Genomic DNA, 27,708 nt, shown 5'->3' with positions numbered 1-27,708 from the left:
GCTACAAAAGGGTTCAGATTAGCAAAGTTTTACTTCAACATTTTGTCTGCTCATAAATGACTCTGAAAAAGCCGATACGCAAGAGGCTGACACGCTGTGGTCTAAAGGCAACGTCAAGGCCACTGGGAATGTCCCTCAGACAAGAGGCTCTGCTCAAAATCTCCCCCATCTGGGGCAAGGGGAGCGGGGCGGGGGGGGGGGGGTCTGGGACAGATGAATAAACGCATCATCTTAGCTCTGCCATCAGGGCTGCGGCCCAGGACCCCAGGCAGTCGATCAGAGGTCGACTGCTTGGACCTTCCAAAGCTGCCCGAATGTTTGGGTGTTTCGGGGAAATGCCGGGGCTTCAGGAGGGGCCATGTGTCAGCTGGAAGGGCCCTTGGCCAGCCCCCTCCTCCCGCTCCAGCCCCAGGGAGAGCCCAACTCCTTGCTGGCTGGGCCTGCTGGGCCCTGCGGTGGGGGCAGCCTCTCGCTCCAGCAGCCCCTGCCAAGAGGATTTCTGGTGTTACCTGCCATGTAGTGTCAGGTGCTGAGGCCTGGCTGTGGCCATGAAGTGGGCCCAGGCAGTGGGTGGGGGCCTGGCACCCGCAGCTGTGGGCTCCCCGTACATGTATGTTTATTTTCCGACTGTGGTCTGCTCTGGGGCGGGAGAGGAGCGCGGTGCCAGCAGCCTCGGCCTCCTGGTAGTGTGTGTTGTGTGTGCGTGTGACGGGGGAAGGGCAGGGCCCAGGCATCTCCGGTGAGGCCCGGAATGGAATCTGCCCTGAAGGTGGCCGACAGCGGCCCACCCGTAACAGAGCCCTTCTTCTCCAGGGGCCACTCGGGGGCCAGCCCAGCGGGGTGACCTCCCAGGCACGGGCAGGGCAGGGCAGGCCAGGCCAGGCCCAATCTGGCCGCAACGGAAGACGCGGGTGGAGAGCGGTGTTAATGAACTTCGGCAGGAGGAGTGGGGGCTGGCAGGCTGCAGCGAGCGCGGGGCGGGGCCAGCGGCCAGGGCCCGCCCATCAGAAGGCGAAGCAGCGCTCCTTGGGGTGGCCCACGCGGTCCAGGTTGGGCAGGCAGGCGCACTGGATCATGGGCGGGGGTCCGCACATCAGCACCAGCGGCTCCTCCTCCGGGGGCGGGAGGTGGTCCCGGATCATCTCCTCGTTCACAAAGCCCTGGCTGTAGTCCCAGGCTGTGGGGCGGGAGACCAGGTGAGCCCGTGTGGCCGACCGCCCACTGCCCACCCGCCCAGCACCCCCTCCTCCGTGAGGAAGCTCCTGTGCCCTGAATTCCTCCCTTCTTTCCACAAACACTGAAGAACCAAGAGGCTGAGCCAAGTAAACCCTTGCCCTGATCCCTGCCCCCAAGCCTGGCTCACCTGTAACACAAAGGCAAGCCCTTCAAGGTTCCCCCACCACATTTCACAGTTTGCAAAGCCTTTCACTGCCACTGGCCTCTCATGTGGCCCTCAGAACCGCCCTGTGGGTGGACAGGGCAAGGATGACGGATCCCATTTTACAGATATGGAAACTGAGGTCCAGAGGAGTTGTCCCAGATCACGCAAGAAGGCACAGACAGGGCTGGGACGTTAACCCCAAGTCCCAGAGGTCCCCCAGCCAGGGCCCAGCGCCTGGCTGGTCAGGGTGACATTTCCTATCCCTACCACCATCCACGCTACCTACCCGCCCATGCCCATCATCTGACTCTTCCTTCCACTGGACATCGGCCTGTGAGGAGCCATGTCTGGTCCACAGCTGTGGTCCCAGTGCCTAGACAGCCTGGCACGTAGCAGCTGCTCAATAAATAATGAACAAAGGAATGTGTCCCAAACAAGCAACAGATGAGCCTGAAAACAGCAAGGCCAGGACTCAGGCTGCAGCTCCAGAGGCAGGACCCTCGTGGGAGCAGCGGCTCCTTTAGGTCCTGCCTGCCTCCCTGTCTTGCGTGCACACACACATACTGCATCTCCAGGTTTCATCTGAGATCCAGAGCTGCCTTTTACTCCGCCAAGCGACTGCTGGTGCCCATGGTGAGAACCTGGCGCCCCAAGACTGGCAGGGCTCTAGGCCCACACGGACCCTCAGGACAGACCTGCCGGCTGGGGCTGCTCAGAGAGGGGGACCAGCCTGTCCAGGCACACCATGGGCCAACGGGGACCACAGGCTGGCAGGGCTCTGCCAGAAGGGGGCTCTGATGACTGGGGGGCCGAGGAGAGGGGGGGAGGCGGTGCCATCCCAGCTCAGCCCTGGCTTCCGACCTACGCCTTGGCTTCCACGTCTGTGCTCAGGGCCATCCCCCCACCGCACGGGGTTACGAGATCCAGGAGAGGAGGTCTCCCTGCCCAACAATTTGACGCCTCTTTTGGATTAGCGAGGAGGGCACCTAGTCTGAAGCTCACCTTCCTCCATGGTTCTTCAACGGTCAGTTAGAACAAACACTGCTTGGGGACTGAGAGCACACACTGACCTCTCAAATGACCCCTGTGCCGAGCAGCTCAGCCCCAGAGGGACAGTGAGAGGGACTCGGCGGACGCCTGCCACCTGCTGCGCGCTCCCCCCCCGCCCCCCCCACGAGGAGCCACCACCAGCCTCCTCTTGATCCCTCCATGGGCTCCCGGCCCCAGGCCGGCCTCTGAGCCCCAGCCAAGGGGTGAGGGTCCTTCCTAGGCCGACCCTCTGGCTTGGCTCTGGAGGGGCAGCAGGTGGAGGACCGTGCAGCAGTGTGGGTAGCAGACGTAAGAGGCAGGAAAAGATGGAGCAACACCATCAGACAACAGGGCTCCGCCAGGCCCGGCTGAGGCTGGGGGGTGGTTCCTGTACCCTGAGTCCCTCCAGCTTCAAACACCCAGTTATCTGGCTCCTCTGTCTTTCACAATCTGAAAGAACCTCACTAAAGCCCTTGACACCAACAGAAACGCAGCTGGAGAAGTCCAAGGTCATGAGGAGATCACCGAGGGACCTTGCCTAGGTGGACAATGTTTCCTGCATCACACTGTGCACACTCCATGGGGGGTCCCTTGGGAGGGGCCAAGCCAGTCCCAGCTGGTCTTGGAATGAGGAAGAGCCTGCTGTGCTGAGCAATGGGTATTCTTTACCTCACGGACACTGAGCTGAGTAACTGACCACATCTCCTTTTTCACTTTGGCTGCTGGGAAGCTCAGAGTGATATGCACGGCCACCCACTGTAAGTGTGCAACACGATCCATGCTTCTGTACAGACCTCACTCCTATTCCACTGTTTGGCCCTGCCCTCGTTTTTCTTTCACTCCCACTTTCCACTTGTACCACTCTGACTCACTCTCTGAGTCTGTAAGCTGCCTAAAATCCCTCCAGAACAAGGTGGGACATAGGTGAGTAGATAACATTTTATTAGCAGATCTCAAAGTACCTTGAAAAAACTGCATGGGACTGAACTATATTTGCTGAGGGTATGAAATGTACAGGTATGTAAGACACATCTCAACTTTACAAGGAGTTTTTTGGATAGTGTATTTTTCTCTGCACGTATACTGAGGGTGACTTTGTGGGGCAAACAGTCAGCTGGGCCCTCTCCCCTGTTCCTTTGCTTAGCTCCACAATTGCCATGCGGGCCTGGTACCCTGTTCCTTCTCAGCTTCTACCTAACGTTACAGCAATACCCCAACCACTCTTGACTTACGGTCAGGGTAATAATAAACATGTGTGTAAAATGCTAGAAGACCACTCAGCTGTACTGCTCCTTGGCCAGTAACTGGTTACTCTTAAAACTGTCCCCAGGATGCACTTTGGTTTAGGCATTACCAGGTGCCACCACCAGAGGGCACTGTTCACCCCTCCTGCGGCCGGGCTGTGTGCCGTGTGCCAGCAACAGGGGAAGGGGCCCCCTGCAAGGATGTTCCTGTCATGGCCAGTGAGCCCTCCAGAACCTGCAGCCAGAAAGGAGCTAAACCAGCTTTCATTTCCCCCTTTTTAATGAGATGTGGGTACAACATAAATGTTCCTTTCTTTACTGGAAGCTCGGGCTCCCAAGACCAGTGCCTCCTGCCTGACCTCCACTCCCTACGACTACCCTTTCTTTCCTGGGTCTCACTAACCACCTGCTACTGTGCTCCTGTTTCCTGTTCATCCTCCCCGACTAGAACATCAGCTCCCGGGCCAGGATGGTTTCGGGAACACACAGAGTTGAGGGGTCTGACCAGGAGGAGACCCGCTGAGACACAGGTGGGCCAGGACGGCCGGTCCAGCCACAGGCCCCGGAACACGACTGTCGGGTCCACGGATCCAGCAGGGGGCCCAGGACCCGACTGGGTCAACCCAGGAGGGGGTTCCTCTCTCAGGGAGGGACCCTGATGAGATGGGTACCCCCAGAGTCCACGTGCTCATTTCCAGGGGGAGCAGAGGGTGGCGTGTCCCCCACACCGTGGCTGAGTCCCAGGGAACCGCGTGGCTGTGAGACGCAGGAGGCACGGCGAGGGCAGGGTGGCAGCACGTGAACGAGAGCACAAGCTGGTGCCCACGTGGGTGCTTTGAAAATGTCTAGTTTCTAACATTCAGAAATTTCCCATGAAAGTGCAGGCCCCCCAGGGTCCGTTGAAAGTGGGAAGGCTGGCCTCCAGGGCGGTACTGCAGAGCAGGGCTGCGCGCAGCCGGGAGGGGCTGCCCCTCTGCACAGGCAGACGCTCTCCCGTTCACCACAGTCCCCACCACTCCCTACAGTCTCCTGACCCTGAAGCCAGACGTCACTGGTGTTATCCACCCAGAAGCCTCAGCTGCTGCCTTTCTCACAACAAAGAAGTTACGATATTTTTTGTACCCACATCTACCTAAGTCAGGAGAATGGAGTAGAGTTTCGCTCCCAGAGGGCAAACTTGTTTCAAGTTTTGGGGGCAGCCCTTATTCACTGCCTCCTGTGTGACCTCGGCGAACAGCTTAAACGCCTGGACAGGCAGAGTGAAGGTAACCATACATCAGCCCAGCCCACCCTCCAGGCTGGTGATTAGAGAGAAAACGGGTGTAAAGCGCCTGACAAGGTACACACTGCAGCGTGGAAACAACCACCCGCACCCCAGCACTGGCCCAGGGGACCTGCCCCAGAGCGAGCCCCAGCCCAAGGAGAGAACGCCGGCCTTCTTTGTCCAGCTGAGAGCAGTGCAGACAGGGGAAGGCTTGGGGTCTGGAGGAGGCAGATGTGAGTTCAAGCCCCAGCTCTGGGGTTGTCTTGCTGTGCACTGTGGGGCACTTACCTCCCCTCTCTGATCCTTCTTTCCTCATCACCCTCCCCTCACAGTGAGAACCAAAGGAGACCACGCGAGCAGAAGGCTCCAGCCGGCAGAGGGCTCAGCACGGGTGAGCGCAGGCCAGCACCCTGACCCCAGCCCACCCGCCTGGGCGCTCTCACCTTCAGGGGCTTTGTCCACAGTGTACCAGAGCTTGAAGCGTGCAGAATGTTCGTTCCTCAGTTCCTCCAGCTCGGGCCGCAGCAGGATGTCCTTCTCGGTCTGCGGTGGGGGGACAGGACCCAGCGGTCAGGAGGGACGGCGACAGGGACTGCCCTTGGAGACCCTCGTCATCCCCCCCATCCGTGGACCGCACGCTCGCAAAGCTTCGAGGGAAAGTCCAAGTCTCTCATGTTCTGCTGCCTCAGGTTGTACACCCAGAATTCAGGAAATACACATGCTACCCTCCAAATCACATCTGCCCCTCCACAGCCTCACCCACGCCCGCCCCTCTCTGCTTGGCCTGCAGCTCCCCACTCTCCACCACCACTGACTTCACTTGGCCAGCCCCATGTGGCCCTGTAGAGTCCAGCCTGTGTCACCTCCTCCAGGAAGCTTTCCCAGACCCCCAGGGAGCGTCAGCAATCTGCTCCTGAAACAAGCCCTCTTTCCATTCCTAACCATAGACTCTGCCTGGTATGTCTGCAGGTCACTCACAGACAGACAGGGCTCCTTGGGCCAGTGGGGGGTGTGACTGATCTCATAGGACTGTTGTGAAACTGGGGGCCAAAGAGCTCTGTTGGCCAGAAAAAGTCACCTGCTCACAGACCTCTACTGAGCCCCAGGCTGGGTGAGGCAGACAACGGGAGGGGCGTGGAAATCATTCTGGACATCCTCCTTTACGAACGACGCCTCTCTGACTATCCCCACTGCCCTGTCAGTTCCTTAGGATAAACTTGAGGAAGTAGAGTTCAGGGTAGAAAATTTCCACATGGTTAGGGCACTCGATACATGCAGCTGCTTTATTCCCAGGTGGGTTACACCAATGCACACGCCAGCAGAGTGCCAGGGAGTACCCATCTCCCTACACTTTAACAGCACTGGGTAATGATTGTTTAAGCTTTGCCAATCACGTTTTATCTTTTATTATTAATAGTTTGTCAGTAGCCTACTCATATCTTTTATTAGTTTGTAAAAACTCTTTGTATATGAAGGATATTAATTTTTACTGGTGATGCATTGTACGTCTCATCCCCAGTTATTCATCTTTCTATGTTCTTTATAGTTAGTGTTTCTCACCCAGGGGAGCTCTTCATTTTCAGGCAGATGGCTCCATCAGTCTTCTCCCCGACGGGCTCTCCTTTGGTGTCTTGCTTAGACTGACCGTCCTCGTTCACTCATTCAACAACACTTCTTGTAAAAATGCTCACCTTCTACTTTCAAAGCTTCACTTTTTTACATGTACATCTTTAACCTAAACTTCATTTTTCTATAAGGTAAGGTAGGGATCTACTCCGTTTTTTCCAAGTGCATAGCAACTGACTCAACACTCCTTTTCCTTTCTCTTCTGGGTTAGAGATGTCACCTGCATCAGATACAAAGTCTCATCTATACTTGGGTCTGTTTCTAGGCCAGGGCTGTTCAACAGAGTTTTCCACAATGATGGGAAGGTTCGACAATAGATCTGTGTTACCCAATAGGGTAACCACTGGCCTCATAAGGCTATGGACCCCATGAAATGTGGCTAGTGAGACTGGGAAAGTGAGTTCTAAATTTTATTTAATCTTAATTAATTTAAATGTAAATAGCCACATGTTCCAGCACGCCCCAGCACAGTCTAGATGTCCCGCCTCGTTACAGAAATGCAGTAAGTCCAGTAAGCCCAGGTCTCACGTGCAGCTCCAGAACCATGCTATTTTTAATCACTGACACTTTTTAGTGTGTTTTAACATCCAGCGTGCTAAGTTCTTCCTTGTTACTCTTCTTTTTCAAAACTTTCTTGGCTGTGCATGTATACTTTGTCTTCCAGGCCATATTGCATCATTTTATCATAGTAAAGGGGAAAAAATATCCCACTTTGAGTATTACTTTATAAACAATCAACACCTTTAGAATATCAGTCACCCTGTCCAAGAACCAGGTCGCCCCCCTATTTTTTAAGTCTCCCTAACGCCCTTCTGAAAAGTCGTGCTTCCCTTAGGCTGAGGCTGGGGCCAGAGCCCCGAGTTCCCCCCGACTCAGGACGCCGCCCTCACCCTGCCTCCCCGCCAGCCTCCACTCCTGGTCACCCGGTCACTCCAGGAAGAAGGCACATGTCTGCAGTGTTAAGCCTCCTATCCAAGGCCATCTCAATCCTCACGACTGTCCTGCGCGGTGGGTCCCCCGTGACCCTACATTACAGATGGGAAAATGGAGGGGCTTCGGCCCCCATCCAAGCCGAGCACAGGGGTCACTGAGGAGGGAGGAGGGAGGGGCTCAACTGGAGCAAAGCAGTGGTTCCCAGAGTGTGGCCTGTGGACCCCCCTTGGGGTCCAGAGACCCTTCAGAGGGACCTTGAGGTCAGAACGATTCTCACGTGATACTTTACTTGCATTTGTCACTCACCCCCTCGCAGGCGGGGAGTGGAACTTCCGGAGGCTGCATGACTTGTGACATCGCACTGACTAAATGCAGAAACAGACACGGAATCCACCGCCCCCGCGGACGGGCACAAAGATGCCTGTCCAGGCGACAGAGGGCTGACGGCCTCCACAGAGACTGCTGCAGCACCACCAAGCTGAACGCTGCCCACCCTCTCACCCCGCCAGCCAGCTTGGAATTTCTGGCTCTTTCCACCCACCCCTGGGCCTGGTCAAGGCCGCCTCGGTTGGCTTCAGGGCAGTTTTCTGCAGCTGTGCAGAGTCCAGGGACCTCAGGCCTGCTCCTCCCCCTCCAGGCTCAGTGTCCTCACAGATGGACAGGGCGGAGCCTGCACCAGATGGACCCTGTGGCAAGCTGACCTGAACCATATCTGAGAGGTGCAGGCGGCTAGGCACGGCCCCCACACAGGTGGGCGGGGGTGGGGTGGGGAGGGACGACACACTCATCTTAGCCTCCCCCAAAGGGGCATCACTACGAAACCCACAGTCATGAAACACTGAGCCTGAAAAGATGCTTGTGATAACCTCGCTTCATCAGCTCATTCCACAGTGAGGGAGCAAAGCCCAGGAAGGGAGAGGGACTTGTCCAAGGCCACACAGCAGGCCAGGGCAGGCAGACAGCGGGTGTGGGAGGAGGACATGCATGCAGGAGCCAGAGAGCCCGGGTCCAAACCCTGTCCCAAGGCCCCCAGCTCAGGGACCTCACGCAGATGTGCCCTCGGCACCTCATCTGTGAAAACGGCCCCTTGGGCTTTTCCCACTTTACTGGTGGGTTCCAAACACTGCATGTGGTGAAGGGAACCCTACGATTCCGAGGAAGCAGCCAGGGGAGCAAATCTCGGGGTGGGGGTGCTCCAGGTGCCTCGCCCCCCCCACCCAAGCAGCTCTACTTGAGTCAGATGCTCTGAGCGCTGCACTGAAGAGCCAGACCCCACCAGCCCCTGCGAAGGCTGCTGTGCACAGAACGTTCAGAGAACCCTTCACAGTTTAGCTGCCCTGAGCATCTCCACAAAGCCACACAGACCCCTGAGCAGTGTCTGCCGGGCCCCACGCCCCCCTCAGCAGGAGTCAGGTTCGCCGCCCTCAGGACCACTCACTGACCTGGTTGGCAAAGAGCAGGTGGCACACGGTGTGATCATCCGGGTCCTTCAAGATGGCACGGATCACCTGCAGCATTGGGGTGATGCCTGCAACACAGCCGCCCCCCACTCACTGCGTGAGCACCTGCTGCATACACACAGGCCCAGGGGCAGGCAAGACGCCCGGGGAGAAGGGCCAGGACAACTGGGCCAGGGTCCCTGACCTCGGGCAGCTCCCAGTCGCTCATAACCTATGTCGCGTTTCCCACATGCTGACCCCGACCCGCGACGCCCGCCCGCTGGGGACTCAGCGAGGGGCTCTGGTCCACATACCCGTTCCTCCCGCGATCATGCCCACGGACTTCACCGTCTTGATGACGGGGTTGGATTTCTTGTCCGGACGGATGGCAAACTTCCCTGGGGAGAGGAGACGGGGTGAGGTGCAGCACTCAGACACACCATGCTTGGGGGTCGGACGGGCTGGAGAACCGCCCCCACCTCAGGGGTTCGGGTGGGGTGGCCACCACACCCCACAGGTGAGGGCGATGGGAAGGTGGGACCAGGACCAGCTCAAATGCCAGGAGGAGCACGAGGACAAGCTCCTCACTGCGGCGGTGTGGGGAGCGGGGGAGCCGGGGGCGTTCCAGCTCAACTCTCCCCCTTGTTTGCTTTCAGCCAAACTAAGCTGGTCTGTGGGTCACATTTGGCCCCCAGGGGCAGCTGGTCTGCAACCCCTGCACTGGCCACCTTAATCCCTAACAGCTGGGGAAACTGAGGCCCCGGAGAGTAGACAGCTTGTCCTACGAGAGTCACCCATCCAGACAGCAGCAGAGTCGGGACCTGCACCCAGCACCCACCGCACCTGCCAGGTCCCCGGGGAGTCCAACCCGGATCACCTTTGCCCTGGTAGACCAGCAGCCCATTTGGGCCCCGGAACTCGATGGTGTCTCCAATCTTCATGCTTTCCAGGTACTGGGACATCTTCCCTCCAGCGGGAAACTTGGGGTGGGTGTCTTTGAAGTAAATCTGCAAGACACACCCACAGTCCCCACCCCCAGTTCCCAGGGTTGCTGAGGTGAGCTCTGGGTCACAGCGGGAAGACCCTCTTCTGGGGTCTTCTGCTGTCATGTGTGGGCTTCTCACATGGTGCCCCTTCCACCCATCAAAACTTACTTGTCTGTGTCCCGTCCCCCAGGGGTCTGCCCTCCCTGTAACGTCCCCTTGGAGGGCAAACCATCAGCCTGGTGTCCAAGGCAGCCGACCCAAGGGCTTGCTGTACAATGTTCTGCCAAGAACCATCTCTGGGACCCTCTTACAGCAGGAGAGTCCCGCGGCTGTCCGCTCAGTAAAGGCTCCGGGATGCCGGCTCACAGGCCCTCCTGGTGGGTGTTTAATCCTTCCCACTTTGTGCTGCCATGAAAATGTCACTCTCGGAACAACCTCCTTCCCTGCACCCTTTGGGATTTCAGCTTTGGAAAAACGGATGTGCTACAACCCTCGTACAAAGAGACGGGCAGACAGAGGAGGAGCTCCAGGGCTGGGGAGGCGGCCCCGGGGGGCATTTGTGCTGGGCCTTGAAGGGCAGAGAAGGGGGAGAGGCAGTGGGGGAGGGACAGCATGGGCAAAGGCCAGGGGGCCTAACAGGGCTTGGGGCCTCAGGGGTGGGGTGGGGAGAAGAACTCTTGGCTACAGCACAGGGGATGTGTCTGTGTGTCTAGGGCGGGGGTGGGGGAGAGTGGAAGGACAGTGGGCAGAGCCTGCTGTGTGCCAGGCGAGGGCCCTGACCTTTAGCCGGGGCCCAGGGGGGCCAGGGAGGTCTCCAAGCCAGGTAGGGCCTGGTCCTGGTGAGTTTTTCACCCTCTACTTGAATCCCCCAAACACCTTCTCCTTCAGCAAGAACACCTTCCCTTGCTTTCTGGACAAAGTCCCAAACTACTGGAGCCTCCAAGGCTCTGCCCAGCCCTGCTGACCTCTCCCCGTCTTGGCCCCACAAGTCCCCCAGCCTCCTCCGGACCTCAGGGCCTTTGCACCTGGAGGGTCGCTGCCCCCTCAGCTGGCAGATCTCACCTCACTGCTGCCTGCTCAGCGGAGCGGCTCGCATCACCCCACCCCTGCCTCTGCTCTGGTGCCGGTTCCAGGGGGCTCAGTCTCTCGTGCTTGTCCCCTGAACCAGCACTGACCTCTGCGTGGCCACCTGTTCAGTGTCCACTCTCCGTCCAAAGCCAGGATACCAAGGCCGGGTGGGCCCGGGCACCCAGCAAGGGGTCTAAATGACACCAAGTGAACCAGGGACCCGGGCCAGAGCCAGGACTGACAGGCCCAGCTCCCTTCCTGCCCCCACAGACCCGACGCCCTGCCCAGGACCCTGCAAGACCCAGGGCTGAAGCTGCGGCCCAGCAGGGGTCTCTGCTTCTGTCCCCCCACCCAAGGGCCCAGTGCGGGGGCCCTGGGGCCTGCACCGTGGCATTGGGACCATAAGCCCGGTCCCCGGGGGCGCTGAGCCAGGTTGGCCGTGGGGGTTTGGGCCTTGAACTGAGGAGGGTCTCTAACACCCCACACCCACCGGCCTGGGAGGGTTCACACTTTGGGGTGTGAACACGGGTCCCTGCTGGAAAGCTTGCATTTCTAATTGTCACAAAAACGTTCTGGGCTGCAGCTGTCATTTCCCTTCCAAGCAGCGTCTTGCGTTTTAAGATCCCTGCTGGTTGTTTTGTGTCTCTCTGGTCTGTTGCTCCTAACGGCTCCATCTTCCCCATGGTGTGCGCCCACCCCCTGAGGGGTGATGGGTCCCAGAAAGCCCCTCACCCCAGCTCCCAGACAGGGCCCCATGAGCCCCTCACACGGCACCCCCAGCGGGCCTGTGGGACGCGTCTCAGGGGATGGACAGGCGCCCAGCAACCCGGGCTTCGCCCGTCCGAGAGCGGGAAGGTGGGCCCTGCCCGGCTGCTCTTCTGCAGATGACCTGTCCCTGCTGCAAGATACTCAGCCTGAGCCCAGCCCCCACCCTCGGCCAAGACCCCCACGCGCGGCCTGTGCCAAGAACTATGATCTGCTGTTCACTGGGAAACAGCGAGCACAGGCCCTTCAGAGACCAGCCTGTGGGGGGCGTGGGCCCCCTGGAGGCCTTGGCTGCGACGTGGTCACCGCCGCCCCACACAGCTGTGGCCCCGAGACCTCACCTTGATGACCAGGTCCACAAAGCCCTTGTCGTCATCGCTGGAGACAGGCGTGTAGGGCCGAATGACCAGGTTCCCGTCGATTCGAGCCGAGAGGTAGATGTGCTGGCCTGCGGGACAGCAGGGGTGAGCCTGAGCTGGGGGCGACCCCTGCAGGGTCCCCCAGGTCTTGCCAACCCACTTCCCGGCGCCTCGTCCAGCATTCAAAACCTGGCCTGACCTTGGCTCCCACTGCTCCCTTCACCCCCACCTAGGGACCCCCATCACATCCCAGCTCTTTGCCTTTGCTCGTCCTGGTGCCACTGCCGAGGACACGGGGGCATCTGCCCTCTCATTCTGACACTCAACCTAGAAGGCCTGGGGCGGCTGTCACCTCCTCCTTGAAGCCTTCCCTGCTCTAACGGACCGGCCACACTCACCGACGGGCAGGCCCAGGATGTGCTGGGGCGACGGCAGAGCAAAGCGGAACCGCCGGGTGTCATGGCTGATGACCTGCAAAGAGGCCGAGCTGCTGGACGGCACCCAGGACAGAGGGGCCACTGGACCTAGAGCCCCCACCCCTCCCCAGCACACAAGTGTTGAGAGAAGTGACACTGACATGTGGACACACAAGCTGCACACGCGTGTGCAAGGGTACAGAGGCAGGCACACACTGGCATGCCTCTGCTCTCGCTGGCCCGGAGAAGGGCCGTGCCCCACCTAGGGCCACAGCACAAGGTGGTCAGAGCAGGGAGGGAGGTTGCCAGACAGCCCGGAAACTTCCAGAGGCAGGAGGGGAGGCTCCACCTGTGCCACAGCTTGAGAAGTGTCCTGGGGGGCAGGGAGGGCTCGAGGACTGGGCCTGCCAAGTGGGGCAGAGCTGAGACAAGGCCCCACCCGCCCAGGCCTGGGACTCAAGAGAGGGGTCTAGAAGCCACTACACTAAAAGCCCCCTGAGAAGTGGGACAGCATGACGGTGGCTGGGCTGCACAGGGCAGGAGGTGTGGCAGCCTTGCTGTCCGGGAGGGCACTGGGGCTGGCCACGGTGTGCACCCAGGGCGTGGTCAATGGGCGAAAGCCACTTCCCCTCCAGGGTGGGGCAGTGGCCGCTTAAGAGCGAGACTGGGCCGAGGAAGGAGCCTGGTCTTAACAGGGCCCAGGGAGGCGAGCGTCCCATAGTGAGCTGTGCTCAGAGCTGGGAATTGAACCCAGTGCCTGGACTCCGACCTGGGCTCTAGAAGGCCCCTGTGGGGTCTCCCCTGCACCAGGTGCAGCAGGGTGGTGGGTGTGGCGGGGCTGTGTGGAAGGCAGGCAGCTAGCTGTCCAGCACATGTCCATGCCCACACGAGGCAAGGTCCAGCGATGGATGGTGTTACCACCCGGAGCGGGGATGACAGACCTCTCCAAGGGGCCGGAGCGTCACTCTGAGCATCACTGAAGTGTGCGAGCTGAGGCAGGTGGCCTGGATCTCAGGAAAGATGGCGCCCAGGCCGCCACTCAGGACACAGCGTTTGTTGGCGGCCAGCAGGCATCTCTGCCCCACAGCCTGGCCTGAAGCTGCAAATGGAGCCCCAAGGCCTCCTATGAGTGGGTCCCAGGATGATCAACTGGTCCTGGGGCTCCAGGTCAGAAACCCACATGCCAGGGGCTTCCCTGGTGGTGCAGTGGTTAAGAATCCACCTGCCAATGCTGGGGACACAGGTTCGATCCCTGGTCCGGGAAGATCCCACATGCGCGGAGCAACTAAGCCTATGCACCACAACTACTGAGCCTGTGCTCTAGAGTCTGCGAGCCACAACTAATGAGCCCACGTGCTGCAACTACTGAAGCCCACGCAGCTAGAGCCGGTACTCTGCGTCTAGAGCCGGTACTCCGCAACTAGAGAAGCCACTGCACTGAGAATCCCTCGCACAGCAGTGAAGAGTAGCTCCCGCTCTCGGCAACTAGAGAAAGCCCGCACGCAGCAACGAAGACGCAATGCAGCCAAAAAATAAACTAAAAAAAAGAAAAAAAAAGAAAGAAACCCACATGCCAGACATTTGTGGAGGAAGAACAGAAATGAGGCAAAGACACTGATGATTATTTTGCCGGACAACCTCTAGCCCAGCACAGCGAAAGTCACGAGGCTAACGTCTGTGAGGGCTCGTGTGGCGCTAGCATCCAGGAGGCCGCTGGCCATGCTGATCTGAGCAGTGGACCCTCAGAGCTTCGGGCCACCAGCCGATTACCTGGTCCAGTCCCGTTCAGAGAGGGGAAGGGCCAGCAGCCAGGACCCCTCCCTGTGCCACAGCAAAAGTTCCAGGAGCAGGTCCACTGGCTGACCCTGCAAGGCCACCACTAGGCTACAGCAGGGAAGGGCAACTGCTAGCACGTTTGCCACCTGCTCAATCAAAGGGGCCTGGGGAATCCACCGTGGGATACCCTGTGACAAAATACCGGACCGTCGTCAAAAAGAATGAACTGGCTTTGCGTTAGACGTGAAAAGGTGTCCATGTTGTACAGCTGGCTAAAAACTCAGGTTATTAAAGAAGAGAAACTAAGTCTACACACACCTGAACCTCCACACATCTGTATCATGTGATACCAGAAAAGGCGCACAGTGACCCGTGAAGGGGACCCTCTGCACAGGGGTTACGGGGGAGGGGAACAGTCACACCTCACGAACAGAGCACATTTAAGTATGTGCTTTTATTTTCTAAAAGTAAAATTTTTATAGTGAGCACATATAAAATCATACATTATTTTAGGAATTAAAAAACACCAAGAAAAAAGAACTTTATAAAAGGAAACGGTTTCAAAACAATATGATTTCCTTGTAGGAAAAAAAAAGCTGTATACAAGGTATATTGAAAGGATACGTGTGGGCTCATCTGGGAAGTGGTAATTTTTTTTTTTCTGCCTCTCTCTGGTTTTTGACTTCTATGAACTCCTGGTACAAGTTCAGTCACAGGATCCCTGGCTCTCCTATGGAGTCTGGGCGCAGACTAGAGCCCGGGATGCGGGCTTCGGGCAGGCGACTGACTTTCTCTGCCCCGTGACTCAGTTTTCCCTGCCACACCCCTCCTGAGGCAGCTCCGAGGCCAGAAATAGCACATGGGAGGGGCTCTGAGAGGGAGAGCAAGGAGGGAAGCAGCCTTACAGGGTGGGCGGCTGGGCCAAGGAAGGAGAGGATGGTTTTAAATCACGAGCAGAGGTTTGAAAAGGAAAAGCACCAAGCGGGGAGGGCAGGAGCAAGCCCTCCGAGGAGCAGGTGGAGCCACACGCGAGAGCGCGCGGTCACGCCGCAGGGAAAAGACCCCAGGCTCCCTGAGTAAGTGACCCTGCGGGCAGGGGAGGGAGAGAGGAGGAGACGTTACCTTTAATGAACAGGCATTGGGATGGGAGGCACCTGGGATGACCATGAGGCCTAGGCCTGAGTCCTGGTCCTACCCCTAACTCACAGTGTGATCTGAGTTACTCCTCTCTTGCCCTCTGTTTTCATATCCATTAAATAGGTACTTGAACCCAAAAGTCCTTACAGGGTCCCTCCCACTCTGACCTTCTGTGGGATAGTGAGTGTGGTTCAGAGAATTGGCTCTGTGGTCAGAGACCTGGGTTCAAATCCCTCTGTCACTTACTGGTAGCCCTAGAAAGAGACATCACCTCGCTTTCTCCATCTGTAAAATGGGGAGATAATGGGACCTACTTCACAGGAGGGCCATGCCCTGAGCACACAGTAGGTGCCTGTGAAATGCTGTGATGCTGACAAGGAGAGAGAGGTGCCCATGCCCTGCGACCCCCTCGTGCCCCGCACTGACCTCCTTGTCAATCAGCCGCAGCGGGTACTTGACGTCCGGGTTCTCGAGGGTGATGGCTGGGGTGGAGCGCTGGAACAGCTTCATGAGCAGGCTGTACAGGAACCAGACTGGTGAGAGGACCACGTGGCCCAACTGAAACGACAGGGCAGACCCACAGGGTCAGCTTGGCACGGGGAGGGCCCTGCCCCCTGCCTTACCCCAAACACACCTATTGGTTCACACCTCCGCGCCTCTCCTCTGCCAGAAACGCCCTCTCCCCATCATGTTCATTCAGGGAACCCCAGCTCCATTTTGGTGCCAGCTGGGAGAAGTTACAAAAATCAGACTCGTGAAACCCATCACTGCATTACTGAGTCATTGGAAAAGCTCTATTTCCCCCCCAGGAATGGGGACAATTAGGAAGCTACATAATTGAGCATGTAGCCCTTTTCACTTTGGCTGCCAGGAAGCTCAGCATAAAGTTCCAAGGTACCTGTGCTTAATCTTGAGCACTGTGTATCTGTGCTCCCTCCCTCCCTTTAGTCAATTTCCCTGGCCCTATTAAGTGACATCAAGTGCGAGCTCTATTCAGACAGACAAACCCCCGAGCCCTGGGGTTCTCCCTTCAGGTGGGAGGGGCAGCCGAGGCACTGAACTAGACATTGGGAAGCTCTGCTCTTTGCTGGCTGTGTGACTCTGGGCAAATCCCTTCCCCTCTCTAAACTGAACTGGACCAAGTGATCTGCAAGGTCCCCTGAAGCTCTGAGAGTCTACTGCTCAGCACCATGCTGAGCCCCGCACAGGGGTTAACCTCATGACAACCCTGTGAGGTAGGCACTGTCGTCACCACCACTTTGCAGATGAGGAAAGTGCTCAGAGAGGTGAAGCAACTCACCCACAGCCACACAGCAGGCAGGTGGGGAGCTGCAACTCAAACCTGAGTCCACCTGCCTCCCCAGTCACGCTCTTAAATATCAGGCCTCGCCCTCATCGTGTTCACCCTCCTGTGTGGCTCTGAGAGGCTCCTCCTTGCCAGCTCCCTGCCCCCCACATCTTGGCCTCACAAAGACCCTAAGAGGTAGTTTGGATTTCTTAAAAACAGAGAAAACCCAAATCCCATGGCCGAATAAAACTGCTTAGGTTTACCTGGAGAGGACACCCTTGCAAAGAAAGACAACCAGCCTGCTGCTCTTTCTACATATTTTTGTCTCTGGGAAAAGCACTTAGCTTCTCTGAGCTCAGCCTCCCCATCTGTGAAATAGGGATCATAAGCCACACTCCCTAGTTGTGAAGGTGGAAATCAGCCGTGGGAAGCAGCTAACCCAGGCCGTCCGCCGGCAGGCCCTTGACCTCACTGGGCATCTGTGTGCAGCAGCTACCCCTGGCCACCCGGAAGTCGAGTCCTGGGCAGCCTCCACTATCTGGACCACAAGTGAGACTCAGGAAGAAAAAGAGAACGGCCTCAAGACTGCTCAGACCAACCCTGCAGTGGAGAACCTGGCAGCCCCCACCCTAACCAGCAAGCAGCACAGGAAAGGGGCCAGCCGACATCGCGCACCTCCTGACACGAAGCGGGAAGTGCCCAGCACAGCCCTGTGCCTTGCTTCAGCAGCACACAACCTGCCTCTAACACCGGGAGGCACCCAGGGCTGTTCTCCAGGATAACTGGCACCACTCTTCAGAGATGTCAAAGCCATGAGAAACAAAGGCCGAGGAACGGGTCCAGATTAAAGGAGGCTGGTAGGTTGGAGGGTGGTCCCCCAAAAGACATGTCCACCCAGATCCTGGGGACAGAAAAAGGTTTCTGCAGGTGTAACTGAACTAAGGATCTTGAAATGTGATCCTCTTGGATTCCCGATGGGCCCCAGATCCCATGACAAGTGTCCTTCTAAGAGAGAGAGGGCTCAGAAGAGAAGGTTGTGTGAAGACAGAGACTGGAGTGACGTGGTGACAAACCAAGGAAGCCCAGGATGCCGGAAGCCACCAGAAGCAGGACAGGGAGGAAGGACCCTCCCCCGGGGCTCCAGAGAGCACATCCTGCCAATACCCTGATTTCATACTTCTGGCCTCCAGACTGAGAGAATGAATTTCTATTGTTTTATGCCACCTAGTTTGTGGTAATTTATATGCAGCCATAGGAAACGAATATAGTAAGTTCCCTACATACAAACAAGTTCTGTTCCAAGAGCGTGTTTTTGAGTCCAATTTGTTCATAATTCCAACAAAGTTAGTCTAGGTACCCAACTAACACAATCGGCTGTACTGAAAAAGGTTCATCATACTTTTCATACAAACAATACATATATTATTTTTTATTATTTATTATTACTTTTGCATCATTCATACAAATAACACGAAAAATAAGAAAACATTTTTAACCTCACAGTACGGTACCTGGAAAAGTACAGTAGGGCAGTACAACAGCTGGCATACAGGGGCTGGCATCGAGTGCACAGGCAAGAAGAGTTACTGACTGGAGGAGGGAGGGGGTGGGAGATGGTAGAGCTGAAGGACCGTCAGCAACAGAAGACGGAGGGCGGGCTGCAATCTCATTCATGCCTGATGTTCGTACCTTTGAAAGTTTGCAACTTGAAGGTTCGTACATAAGGGACTTACTGTACAGAGGCCAAAGAGACCGAACAACCGAATATGATGTGTGGTTTTGAATTTGATTCTGGGCCAGGGAAAAAACCCAGTTCTAAAGGACAATGCTGAGACACCTGGTGGAATACGCACGAAGGCCCGTGGATTAGACCACAGCTCTGTGTCGGTGCTACGTTCCTGATTTGATCGTTCTCCTGTGGGGACGCAAAAGAATGTCCTTGTTCTTAGGAGACAGACACTGAAGTATTTAGAGGCAAAAAAACCGTCATGTCTGTTGTTTACTCTCAAATAGTTTAAAATACTCACACACACATACACACACACACACACTAAACACAGCAAATGTTAATATCTGGTACATGCTGGTAAAGCGTATAAAAGGGCTCTTTATACATTCTTCCAACTTTACTGTAAGTCTGAAATTATTTCAAAATAAAAAGTGAACTAGTGGTTCAGACAGCTAGGTCGAGAACAGAAAGTTCTCCCAAAATACTGGTTCTCAAGAAAATTGTGTCACAGCTTGCTCACTCACCCTCCCTAGTGTACCTCTCTGACTTTAGTTCTCACGGCGGAGGACCAAGTGTATTCTTCTTATCATAACCCTACAAGTTCTCCTTTTTGCCTTGGCTGCCAGGAAGCTCAGAGCCAAGTTCCTTGCTTGCACGGAGACCTCTCTGCTTCCTCTGCAGGCCTCTTGAGGTAGCACAGACCTGGAACGGGCCCCTGTCCTATTCAGGGTCAGGTGAGAAGATCCTCACCTCTCAAGGCCCAGCCTCACTGCTCCCTCTCTTTCTGGAAGTCCTGCCAGAATCCCCCATTCTATGAACTGGGGAGGACACTCTGGCTGAGTACCTGAGGCCTCTCTGAGCCTCGGTATTCTTGGCTATAGAAGGAAGGTGAGGGCCACTGTCTGGCCCACCACCCAGGAGAGCTGGGATATGAGATAAGATGGGGGGCTGAGGTCACAGAAGGGTCTATAACCTGGGGAATGTAGGCACACACACAGGAGCTTTCTTTACCACCCTCATGGGGCCACCACCACCTGGGAGACAGAATACCCAAGTGAAGGAAGGTCAGAGGTACCAAGATTCCACACCAGGCCAGGTCCTGCCTCCTCAAACCGGCCCGGTGGCTTCAAGTTGCCCAGCCGAAGCTTTGGTTACAGGCCTTTTGTTGGGCTCAGAACACCGTGACTCTCCCGCAGGCAGGGCCTTCAGGCTGGTTGCAGCCAAGGCCTCACCCCACGGGGCCCCTGGTCTGTAACCAATGGGTCTAAAGGGAAGGCCTGAGGGAGCTGGCCCCAGAACCCCACCCCCACCCCCGGCCTGCACAGGGCCACACAAAGGGTCTCTGGCCACCTGCCCACTTAACTAGCACCTACCATGTCCAGGCCACCAAGTGGTATTTCACCCACCCTGGGTCGCATTTAAGGCCCGTTGGCAGCCCTGGACTCTGGGGGTCAGGGGTTTGAGACCCAGCTCAGGACATCAGAGCGAATCTTCACCTCCCCAAGCTCCACCTTCCTTAAGTTCATGAGGACGGTCCCACCTAGGGCTGGGGAGGAATCGAGGCTGGAAAAGGCCATGCAAAGAGCAAACGTGGCCAATGTCCCCAAGCTGGCACTGCTCCAGGAGTGAGACGTGACTTCTCTGGGACAATCCTCGCTTCAACCCTAGGCTGCACTACTGTGGTTATTAAGTTACAAATAAGGAAAGTCGATCCTCAGAGGACTCACACCCATTTCTCAGAGAGGTTAAGTGACTTGCCCAAGGCCATGCAACCCAGGCCCCTCTAGCCCAAAGTGTGATTCTCCCCAGCCACCTCCCAGGACAGATGCCCTGGAGCCCACAGCCCAAACCCCCCTGCTCCCCCACAGTCCAATCTCCTGCCTTCCGCAGTGAGGCCCCAGCTGCCCAAACCAATAGGCTGCTCCCCCCAACCCCCAAGCACCCACCATGGCTCCCCACTGCCTATACGCGAGGACCCTACTATCTGGTCACAAGCCTTTCTTGCCTAAGGCCTTTGCACAGAGTCCCTTCTGCCCTGAATACACTTTCTCTTCCCTCATCGGACCAGCACACTCCTATTCAGCTTCCAGAGCCCAGCTCAAATGTCAAATCTTACCCTCCCTAGCTGAGCAAGCCCTCAGCAGACTTGCAGAGCCCCCACCCCCATCTGCAAACCCTACAGGGATGCGGGCAACTCAGATGATTCCTGTGCTCCAGGCCTTTCCCACGTCAATCAGGGAAGCCACATCCATGGGGAACGTTGTTTAGGAAAAAAGTTAAGTGAAGTTACATTTGCAAGAAATCACCATTGTTGGGATCCCTGGAAATAAACTTAAACGACATTAAGAGCCAAATGGAGTTGTGTTTGGTGCTCCCTGGAGTTTTATGTTCCCTCAGCACAGCTGTTTAAGTGCGCAGCCAAGTTTAATAACTAAGACCCCTTGGCCTGCAGCTCGCTTCACAGTCTGCAAAGCACCTTCCCAGGCATTTCCTCACTGACCCTCTGCAGTGGGAGACAGGCCAACTGCATTCTGCATTTGACAAAGGAGGAAACTTTGGCTCAGGGAGGCCCAGGTGGAGTCTGGGCTTTCCAATTTCCTGTCGCTCACCCCAAATCTCTCACCTGCCCCAAATGCCAGCCCACGGGACGTGCTGAGCCATGAAACAGACTCAGACGTCAACAGCGCTGAAGGCGAGTCCTCGCCTTAGCCCTCGCACAGAACTCACAGACCCCAGGCGCCAGCTTCCTGTGCCCTGGATGCCAGTCCTGGGTTAGAAGAGCTGGGCCAGCTCCCCACGCGAGGTCACAGACAATGCGCAACGGCAGACCTCACAGGGCAAGGGGACTTGGTGTCTCATCTCCAGTGCTCAAAGCAGAGACACTCAGTAAATATTTGTGGATATAGCTACAAAGGGACAAGAACAAGCCCCTACCCCACAGTCGCTCTCTGACTTTTCTTACTTTGAAAGTTTCAGCAACCAGGACAGGAGACCAAATTCCTCCCTGGGGAGGGTGGGGCGTGGCCTCAGGTGGGACAGGTTGGATCCTGAATTCCTGGTAGTTTCCACACCTGCCGGGCACACCCACCTCACCTACCTGCTGGAAGGAGCTGTGCCCTTAGGCCTTAGGCAGTGGGTACACATCAGCCACCTTCCTTCCAGCCCCCGCCGGGGGACTAGTATCTCACATGGTCCTCTAGCCCGGAACGTGAGCGCTATGGCCACTCTACCTCAGTGAGGACACTGAGGCAGGGTGAGACCTGGCGTCCAGCTCGGTCTGTGCACTGAGCCCCGGCCCCACACAGTCCCCTGCACCCGCAGACAGTCCAGCCGCTGAGAGAGCAGGGCTGGACTTTGTACAAATGCCTCTCTGGGAGGCAGCTGTGGGCAGACCCCACTGTCAGTCAGTCCTTCAGGCCACGAAGCCCAGTGGGCATGGCTGCCTGGGCCTGTGTGGGATGTGGGGGACACAGCTCAGGAGACCCTGTCCCTGGGGAGCTCAAGCCAGTGTGAGAGATGGACACGGGCAGAGAAAAGGGTGCTGTGGAAAGGGGAGGCTTCGTCTCTGGAAAATTGGAGGCTTTACCAGACTCACAAGGGGTTGGGATGCCCTGTTCCCCGTCCAGTGCACTGCTCCCACCCCTGCAAGCAGTGGGCAGAGTAAACAGGGGGCAGCCGGCCAAGGCCAAGGCCCCACCCCAGCTCCTCCTCAGCTGGGCTCCGCGCACCGTGCGCGCACACACACACACACACACACACACACACACACACACACACACATGCAAAACCTCACCCCAGCCCCCAGGGGGCAGGGGTGGGGGGGGCGGGTGCCAGGGGACAGCTGCCTTCTGGGCCTTGACTGGTGCCCTGCAGGCCACGCTTTGCCCGCCAGGGAACCCACCACCTGCCTTTCCCCGCCTCTGATAACACAGGATGGGGAGAGGGAAACGGGGTGCCAGAGCCCCAGGACGTCTCCAGGGAGCCCCCAGCTCACCCACCACAGCCGAGGGGCTGGGTGGCCCTGCCACCCCCGTGTGGCACCCTGCTGGCTGCTCTCCCCCTGGAACCCTGCCATCTACTCTACCCAGGTCAGGACTGGTGGGCAAAGGGCCTGCCAGGACCCCCCACCTGGCAGGCCCGTTCCTCCCCAGAGGCCAGGCCCCTGTGCTGAGGCTCACCTACCTGCTGCCCGCCCGCCAGCTGTCTGGCTGGGATCTGAGTGTCCACCTCCCTCACGGGCCCCTTCCCAGGAAGCAGGAGCAAGTGGGAGGGAGTGGAGGAAGTTCTGCAGCGAGGGGTTCCTGGCTCGGGACTTCAGGGGAAGGAAACCCAGGAGGGGGGGGCAGGTGGACAGCGGAGCCACCCTCCGCAGGGGAGACCCAGCCCTGCTTCCTAGGGGCTGGAGGGGCTGGACCATGGACTAGGCACAGAGCTGCCGGGGCAGGGGAAAGCCTTGGACTCTACCTGCGGTGGCGGCCTTTCAGGGTCCACTGAGCACTCACAACTGTGCTGGGGGCAGGGGAGCCACAGCCGGGAAGGCAGGCTACGCCCCCCGGCTAAGCCCCCAACTACCCTCAGGTGGCTGGCGGACTCAACTGTTAACCCCTCAGAGTCCTCGCTTCCAGTGGGTGGGAGGAGGCCTCTCTCACAGCCTGCACATCTCAGATAAGACGCCTGGTGTCCAGGGCGTGAGCCGGCCTCCCACAGACTGCGTGGAGCCTCTGTGCCAGAAGGCATGGCTGGGGCTTGCTCCGGGTATTCTGGGCCAAGTGGAGACCCCAGCAGGGCCCATGAGGAAGGAACAATCCTGCCACCCCTTGGACAGAGGAGGCTCCGGAGTTGGTGAAGGTCTCCTGATGCCCAGATAGGGTCCTGCCCCTCATAGAGGGGCTAAAAGGGGTCCTTGGCTACGGGGCAGCCACATCCTGGGGACCCAGACCGCTGGAAGGTAAGAAGCACTGTGGGAAAACAGCAGGCCTGGGGGCCTGGCTTGGGAGCAGGAGGTGAGCAGTGAGGGAGGAAGGGGATTTCTGGGAATGTGGTCAGGATGTTACACGGAGCTGGGGGGATGCCCACAGGCTTACCCTGGGCAAAGCTGCCCCCTGTCTGAACGTCCCCCAGAGTCCTGGGCTGGGGCACACGTCAGGAGTGAACAGCCCGGCCAAGAGGCCTTCTGCCTAGTTCCCAAGCGGGAGCCTCACAGAGCCAGAGGGAGGAGGTGGAGGAGGAGGCCAGGCAAGAGGCTCTGGGCCTAATCCTCCCAGGGGCAGCCTCCCCAGGTGGCCCCAGCCAGCACCCGGGGACCAGAGTGTTGGGGGGGGGGGGCGGGGGCTGCCCTCTGGCCACGGCCTCCACGTGGAACGCAAGCCACCCACCACCATTGTGGTTTTTGATAATTTGGAAAGGAGGTGGCCCTGGGGGAAGAAGGGCAGCCCTGGGCTGAACCAAAGTGACAGCATGACGGTGGACTTTGCAGCCTCGGCCTCTGGCCAAGTCTGAGTGGCATTTCTTCACCTGTGAAATGAGGCCAACGGCTCGGGCCTCGCAGGTTTTGCTGGGTTGGGAGAGACCAGAGCCTAGCTTGCAGCCCACCCAGACGGCTCAGGGGTTGTTGTTGGTAAAAACTCTGCGATCCAGCAACATCGCAGGTGCACACGCACACACTCGCAGGTACTCACCCGGTCACACTCCCGCACACCTGCTCGCTCATTCACCGTCATTCACCCCCATGCGCACTCCTGCACACGTACTGGTCACACCCACACAGCCGGTCACACACACGCGCTCACTCGTGCACAGTGCACACGTCACGTGTCTGCCACACTCACTAAGTCACACGCGGGGCCACGGGTGATGTTCCACCCGCACTCGCCCATCGCTCGCGCTCCCATCCGCGCTCCTCGGCGGGGCTGCGGGCGGCGCGCCCCGAACGCGCCTCCGGGCGACGCCCCTGGGCCGGCTAGGGCTGGGCCCGGGGGCAGCGGCCCGGGCGTGAGTCACGGCCGCTCGGGGACCGCCGGGGCGCGGCGGGCGGGGCGGGGCCGGGTGGGGTCCGGCGCCCCGCGTCCGAGCCCGGCCCCCCGCCCCCCGCGGCCGGTGGCGGGCGGCGCCGCCCGAGACGGTGGCCCGGCGCCCGTCGGTGCGCAGCCTCGCCCCGGGCCCTTGCCCCCTCCCCGCCTACCGTGCTCAGCTGGGCCCCCATGGTGGCGCCGCTCCGCGTTGCTCCGCCGCCCAGGCCGCCGCGCCCCGGGCCCGGCCCCCGGCCGCGTCACCTCGTTGGAGGGGCGGGCCCGAGCGCGGCCCAGTGGCGGCGCGGGGGCGGGAGGCCGAGCTGCAGGCCCCGCCCCGCCCGCTTCCGTCCGCCCGCGGGGAGGGGGCCCGCTGACCGCGCGGCTCCTCGCCGCGGTCCCCCACCCCCCACCCCGCGAGGGGGCGCTGACCCGCTGTGTGGCCCCGGGGGCAACGCTGGCGGGCTCCGGGCCTCGTTCGCCATCCTGAAGGGGAGAAGATGGCGCCCCCCATTGATGGGATCTCAGGTGAAATCCGGAAACTCCATCGCGGCCTCCGAGGCCTGCAGGAGAAAGCCCTGCTTAGCCTGACCCCAGGCCGCGCCCTTGAGCACTTTGCTGGGCCTCACTGGCCTTCTTGTTTCTCAAACTGCGCTGCTTGGTCGCACCTCCAGGCCTTTCCCTCTCTCGGAACGCTGTCCCCAGCTGCCTCAGGGTCAGCCCTGGCTTACTGCTTTGGGCATCAGGTCAGATATTCCCTCCTCGGCAAGGCCTGCCCTGACCGCCTCTCCAGGCAGCCTTTTGAGGTCTTCCTTAACACTTAGCGTTGAGTTGAAGTCGTTCTGTGAGTTTCCTCGGGGATGGTCTGCCCCCAGCCCCGCCCCATCACAGTGGACTGTGATCCCTGAGGGCAGTCCCCTGCCTGCCTGGAGCCTGGCACAGAGCATATAGCGGCATACAGTAGGTGCTCAATAAATACTTGTTGAATGAGTGAATTCAGCAGACAGACGGGAGCTCTCTAGCCTTGCTCTTCTGGAATGGTCTTGGACCCGAGTGTGAGCTCCTTGTACTCTGAGCCGCAGCCTGTGGCAGGCAGTGTGTTCTTGCAGTGTGATGCTGGCCAGTCAGAGGACAGCTGGGCCTTCCAGGCAGAAGGGACGGGGCAGAGCCTAGAGGTGGGAAAGAGGTGGACAGATGCAGGGTCAGCAAGGCCAGAGAGGCTGATACAGTTGGAGCTGGAGGCACAGTGGTGCAATGTGAGGTCAAGGTGAGACAGTGTGGGGACCAGGTGGAGGGAACTGGGGTGTGGGGGAACGTGGGGTGCCCCAGAGGATTTAGGCAGCTGGGGGAGTGAACAGCTGGTTTTAAAAGGGAAAACTGGGCACAGTATGGAGTGAGGGGACAGGGAGACGGATCTGTTACCATAAAACATGAGGGTAAACGTCACAGCAGATCAGTTTTAATGATCACAATTGTAATATTACAAAGGAAGTAATCAAATAGGAAAGCTTGACCTCAGGGTGTGCAGCCAGTAAGTTCCCATTGCTAGGTGCTTCCTAGGCCACACACAACACGGGTGTCTTCTCCGGAGACACCTTCCCCGGAGGCCGGGGAAGCTGCACGTCACCCTGAGCCTCTGCATTTCCCCCAGTCGCTTCTGATTTTCTCCGTGTTCTTTGTTACACCTGGACTGAGGATGATTATCACGAATGTGGCTGTGCTATGTTGGATTTTCTTCTCCTTGAGAAGTTTGGAGGTGACTAAGTTGGCTTTCTCCTTTTAATCATCCTCACAAGCCGTGAAGAATTCCCACAGGGCTTTTCCTCGAAAGATTCATCACCTAAATGGCATTAAACAAAACTTAAGTACTATTTAGGTTGAGGCTATAAATGCTAGTCCAAAAACCAGTCCTACAAAATCATTTAGGATGGGATCTATTTTTCTGTCTTGTGTTGTCATTTAAATTGTTATTTACACTTGTAGACTCAAAAGAGAAATAGCTTTCCTCCTAAAGTTAGCATGCTGTTGTTGCCTCTCTTAAGATCATGTGAACTGTCCATTTCTTTTCTTATTTATCTGTTTGAACCTTTTCATAATTGTTTTGGTATATAAAATTAACATTATAACAATATAAATTATTGAAGTATTTTGCTCTCACTACAGTAAAACCTGTCGTGTTTACACCTCACCCTGCTAACACACTCCAATGTGTAAAGCGCAAAAGGAGATTTCACTCCTGATTACATCTGGAAGGTTCCCTAGAAAGTATCCCACCTGCCAGGCTTGGACTCGCATGAGGGAGTTGTGGTCCAGTTTCTTTGGAGAGGGGCAGGGTAGGTTTCTCCCCAGACTCCATGGGGGCTGCTCACCTCCTGTGTGACTGTAGGGTAGCCCCGGGGTCAGAGTGATGGAGCTTGAGGGGGAGCGGGGAGAAGAACCAGGGGTGGCATTGGTTAGGTGGCCCTTTCCTGCTCTTGGGACTCAGACCAAGTGGGGCGGGTTCAGCTGCCAGTCGCTGTGTGACCCTCTCTGGGAAAGGGCAGGGGAACAAGGTCTTTAAGACCTCCTCTACTTCTGATATTTTATTCTGGGTAGGTGTTCCTTCAGACTTTTTGTTTGGGAAGATGTCCAACGTACAGAGAAGTTGCAAGAATAGTACAATGAACTATCAGATTCACCAGCTGTTATCCTTTGACCTCTTTCTCCCTTCCTCCTTATGTATCTGTGTGCTTTGGCACATTGCCCTTCACCTCTAAACACTTCACCACACATCTCCCAAGAACAAGGCCATGCTCCCACATAGCACTGTGCAAGTATCAAACTCAGGGAATTTAACATTGAAACAACACAGTTATCTAATCTCCCAGTCCACATTCCACTTACCCAGCTGCCCCATAATATCCTTTCTAGCCATTATTTTTTGCAGTCCAGGCTCTAATCCCAGGTCAGGCAGGGCGTTTCCTAGGCAGGTGTCTTTATTCTCTAATCTGGGGACAGACTGGATCAAAGGGCAGGTGAAGGGTTGCCCTCTGTGGGTGCTTGCCTCTGTTGTAAAGGTACCTTTTACTTTGATACCCTGTGAATGTCCTAATTCCCAACAAACTTTCATTCACTGGTTTTAGCACTCCTCAAGGCCCTTTGGTAAGCCCAAGAACAGAAACTCTAACAAGCCTGTTTGCCTTCTGGGTGCGTCCGGTCAGCTGAGAATCCCCTGCTCTACTTAGGTATTTGATCCTTGGGAGAGGCTGGGAAACGGGGCA

General features: G+C 57.6%; 1 protein-coding gene across 1 annotated transcript; it reads right to left on the bottom strand.

Moving 5' to 3' along the window:
* Window positions 1–12: 12 nt before the first annotated feature.
* On the bottom strand, window positions 13–24,743 carry LOC130856806 (NADH-cytochrome b5 reductase 3). The gene is made up of 9 exons (XM_057741673.1): window positions 24,622–24,743; window positions 15,850–15,981; window positions 12,493–12,565; window positions 12,077–12,183; window positions 9,794–9,923; window positions 9,231–9,314; window positions 8,920–9,005; window positions 5,362–5,461; window positions 13–1,177 (listed from the first exon to the last, which is right to left on the bottom strand). The coding sequence occupies exons 1-9, from the start codon at window positions 24,640–24,642 to the stop codon at window positions 1,005–1,007; spliced, it is 906 nt and encodes a 301-aa protein (XP_057597656.1). The 5' UTR covers window positions 24,643–24,743; the 3' UTR covers window positions 13–1,004.
* Between the last annotated feature and the right edge of the window lie 2,965 nt (window positions 24,744–27,708).

Source organism: Hippopotamus amphibius, chromosome 7 (genome assembly GCF_030028045.1).
Source record: "Hippopotamus amphibius kiboko isolate mHipAmp2 chromosome 7, mHipAmp2.hap2, whole genome shotgun sequence".
NCBI lineage: Eukaryota > Metazoa > Chordata > Mammalia > Artiodactyla > Hippopotamidae > Hippopotamus > Hippopotamus amphibius.
This window is presented reverse-complemented; position numbering and strand designations above follow the sequence as displayed.

What these genes read in the sequence shown, in the direction of transcription:
- LOC130856806 (XM_057741673.1), bottom strand. Translation starts at nt 24,642, where the DNA reads ATGGGGGCCCAGCTGAGCACG. An exon ending in CATCCTGGGCCTGCCCGTCG is followed by an intron (nt 12,184 to 12,492) that starts GTGAGTGTGGCC and finishes GCTGTCCCGCAG; the next exon opens with GCCAGCACATCTACCTCTCG. An exon ending in TGTGGACAAAGCCCCTGAAG is followed by an intron (nt 1,178 to 5,361) that starts GTGAGAGCGCCC and finishes CCCGCCCCACAG; the next exon opens with CCTGGGACTACAGCCAGGGC.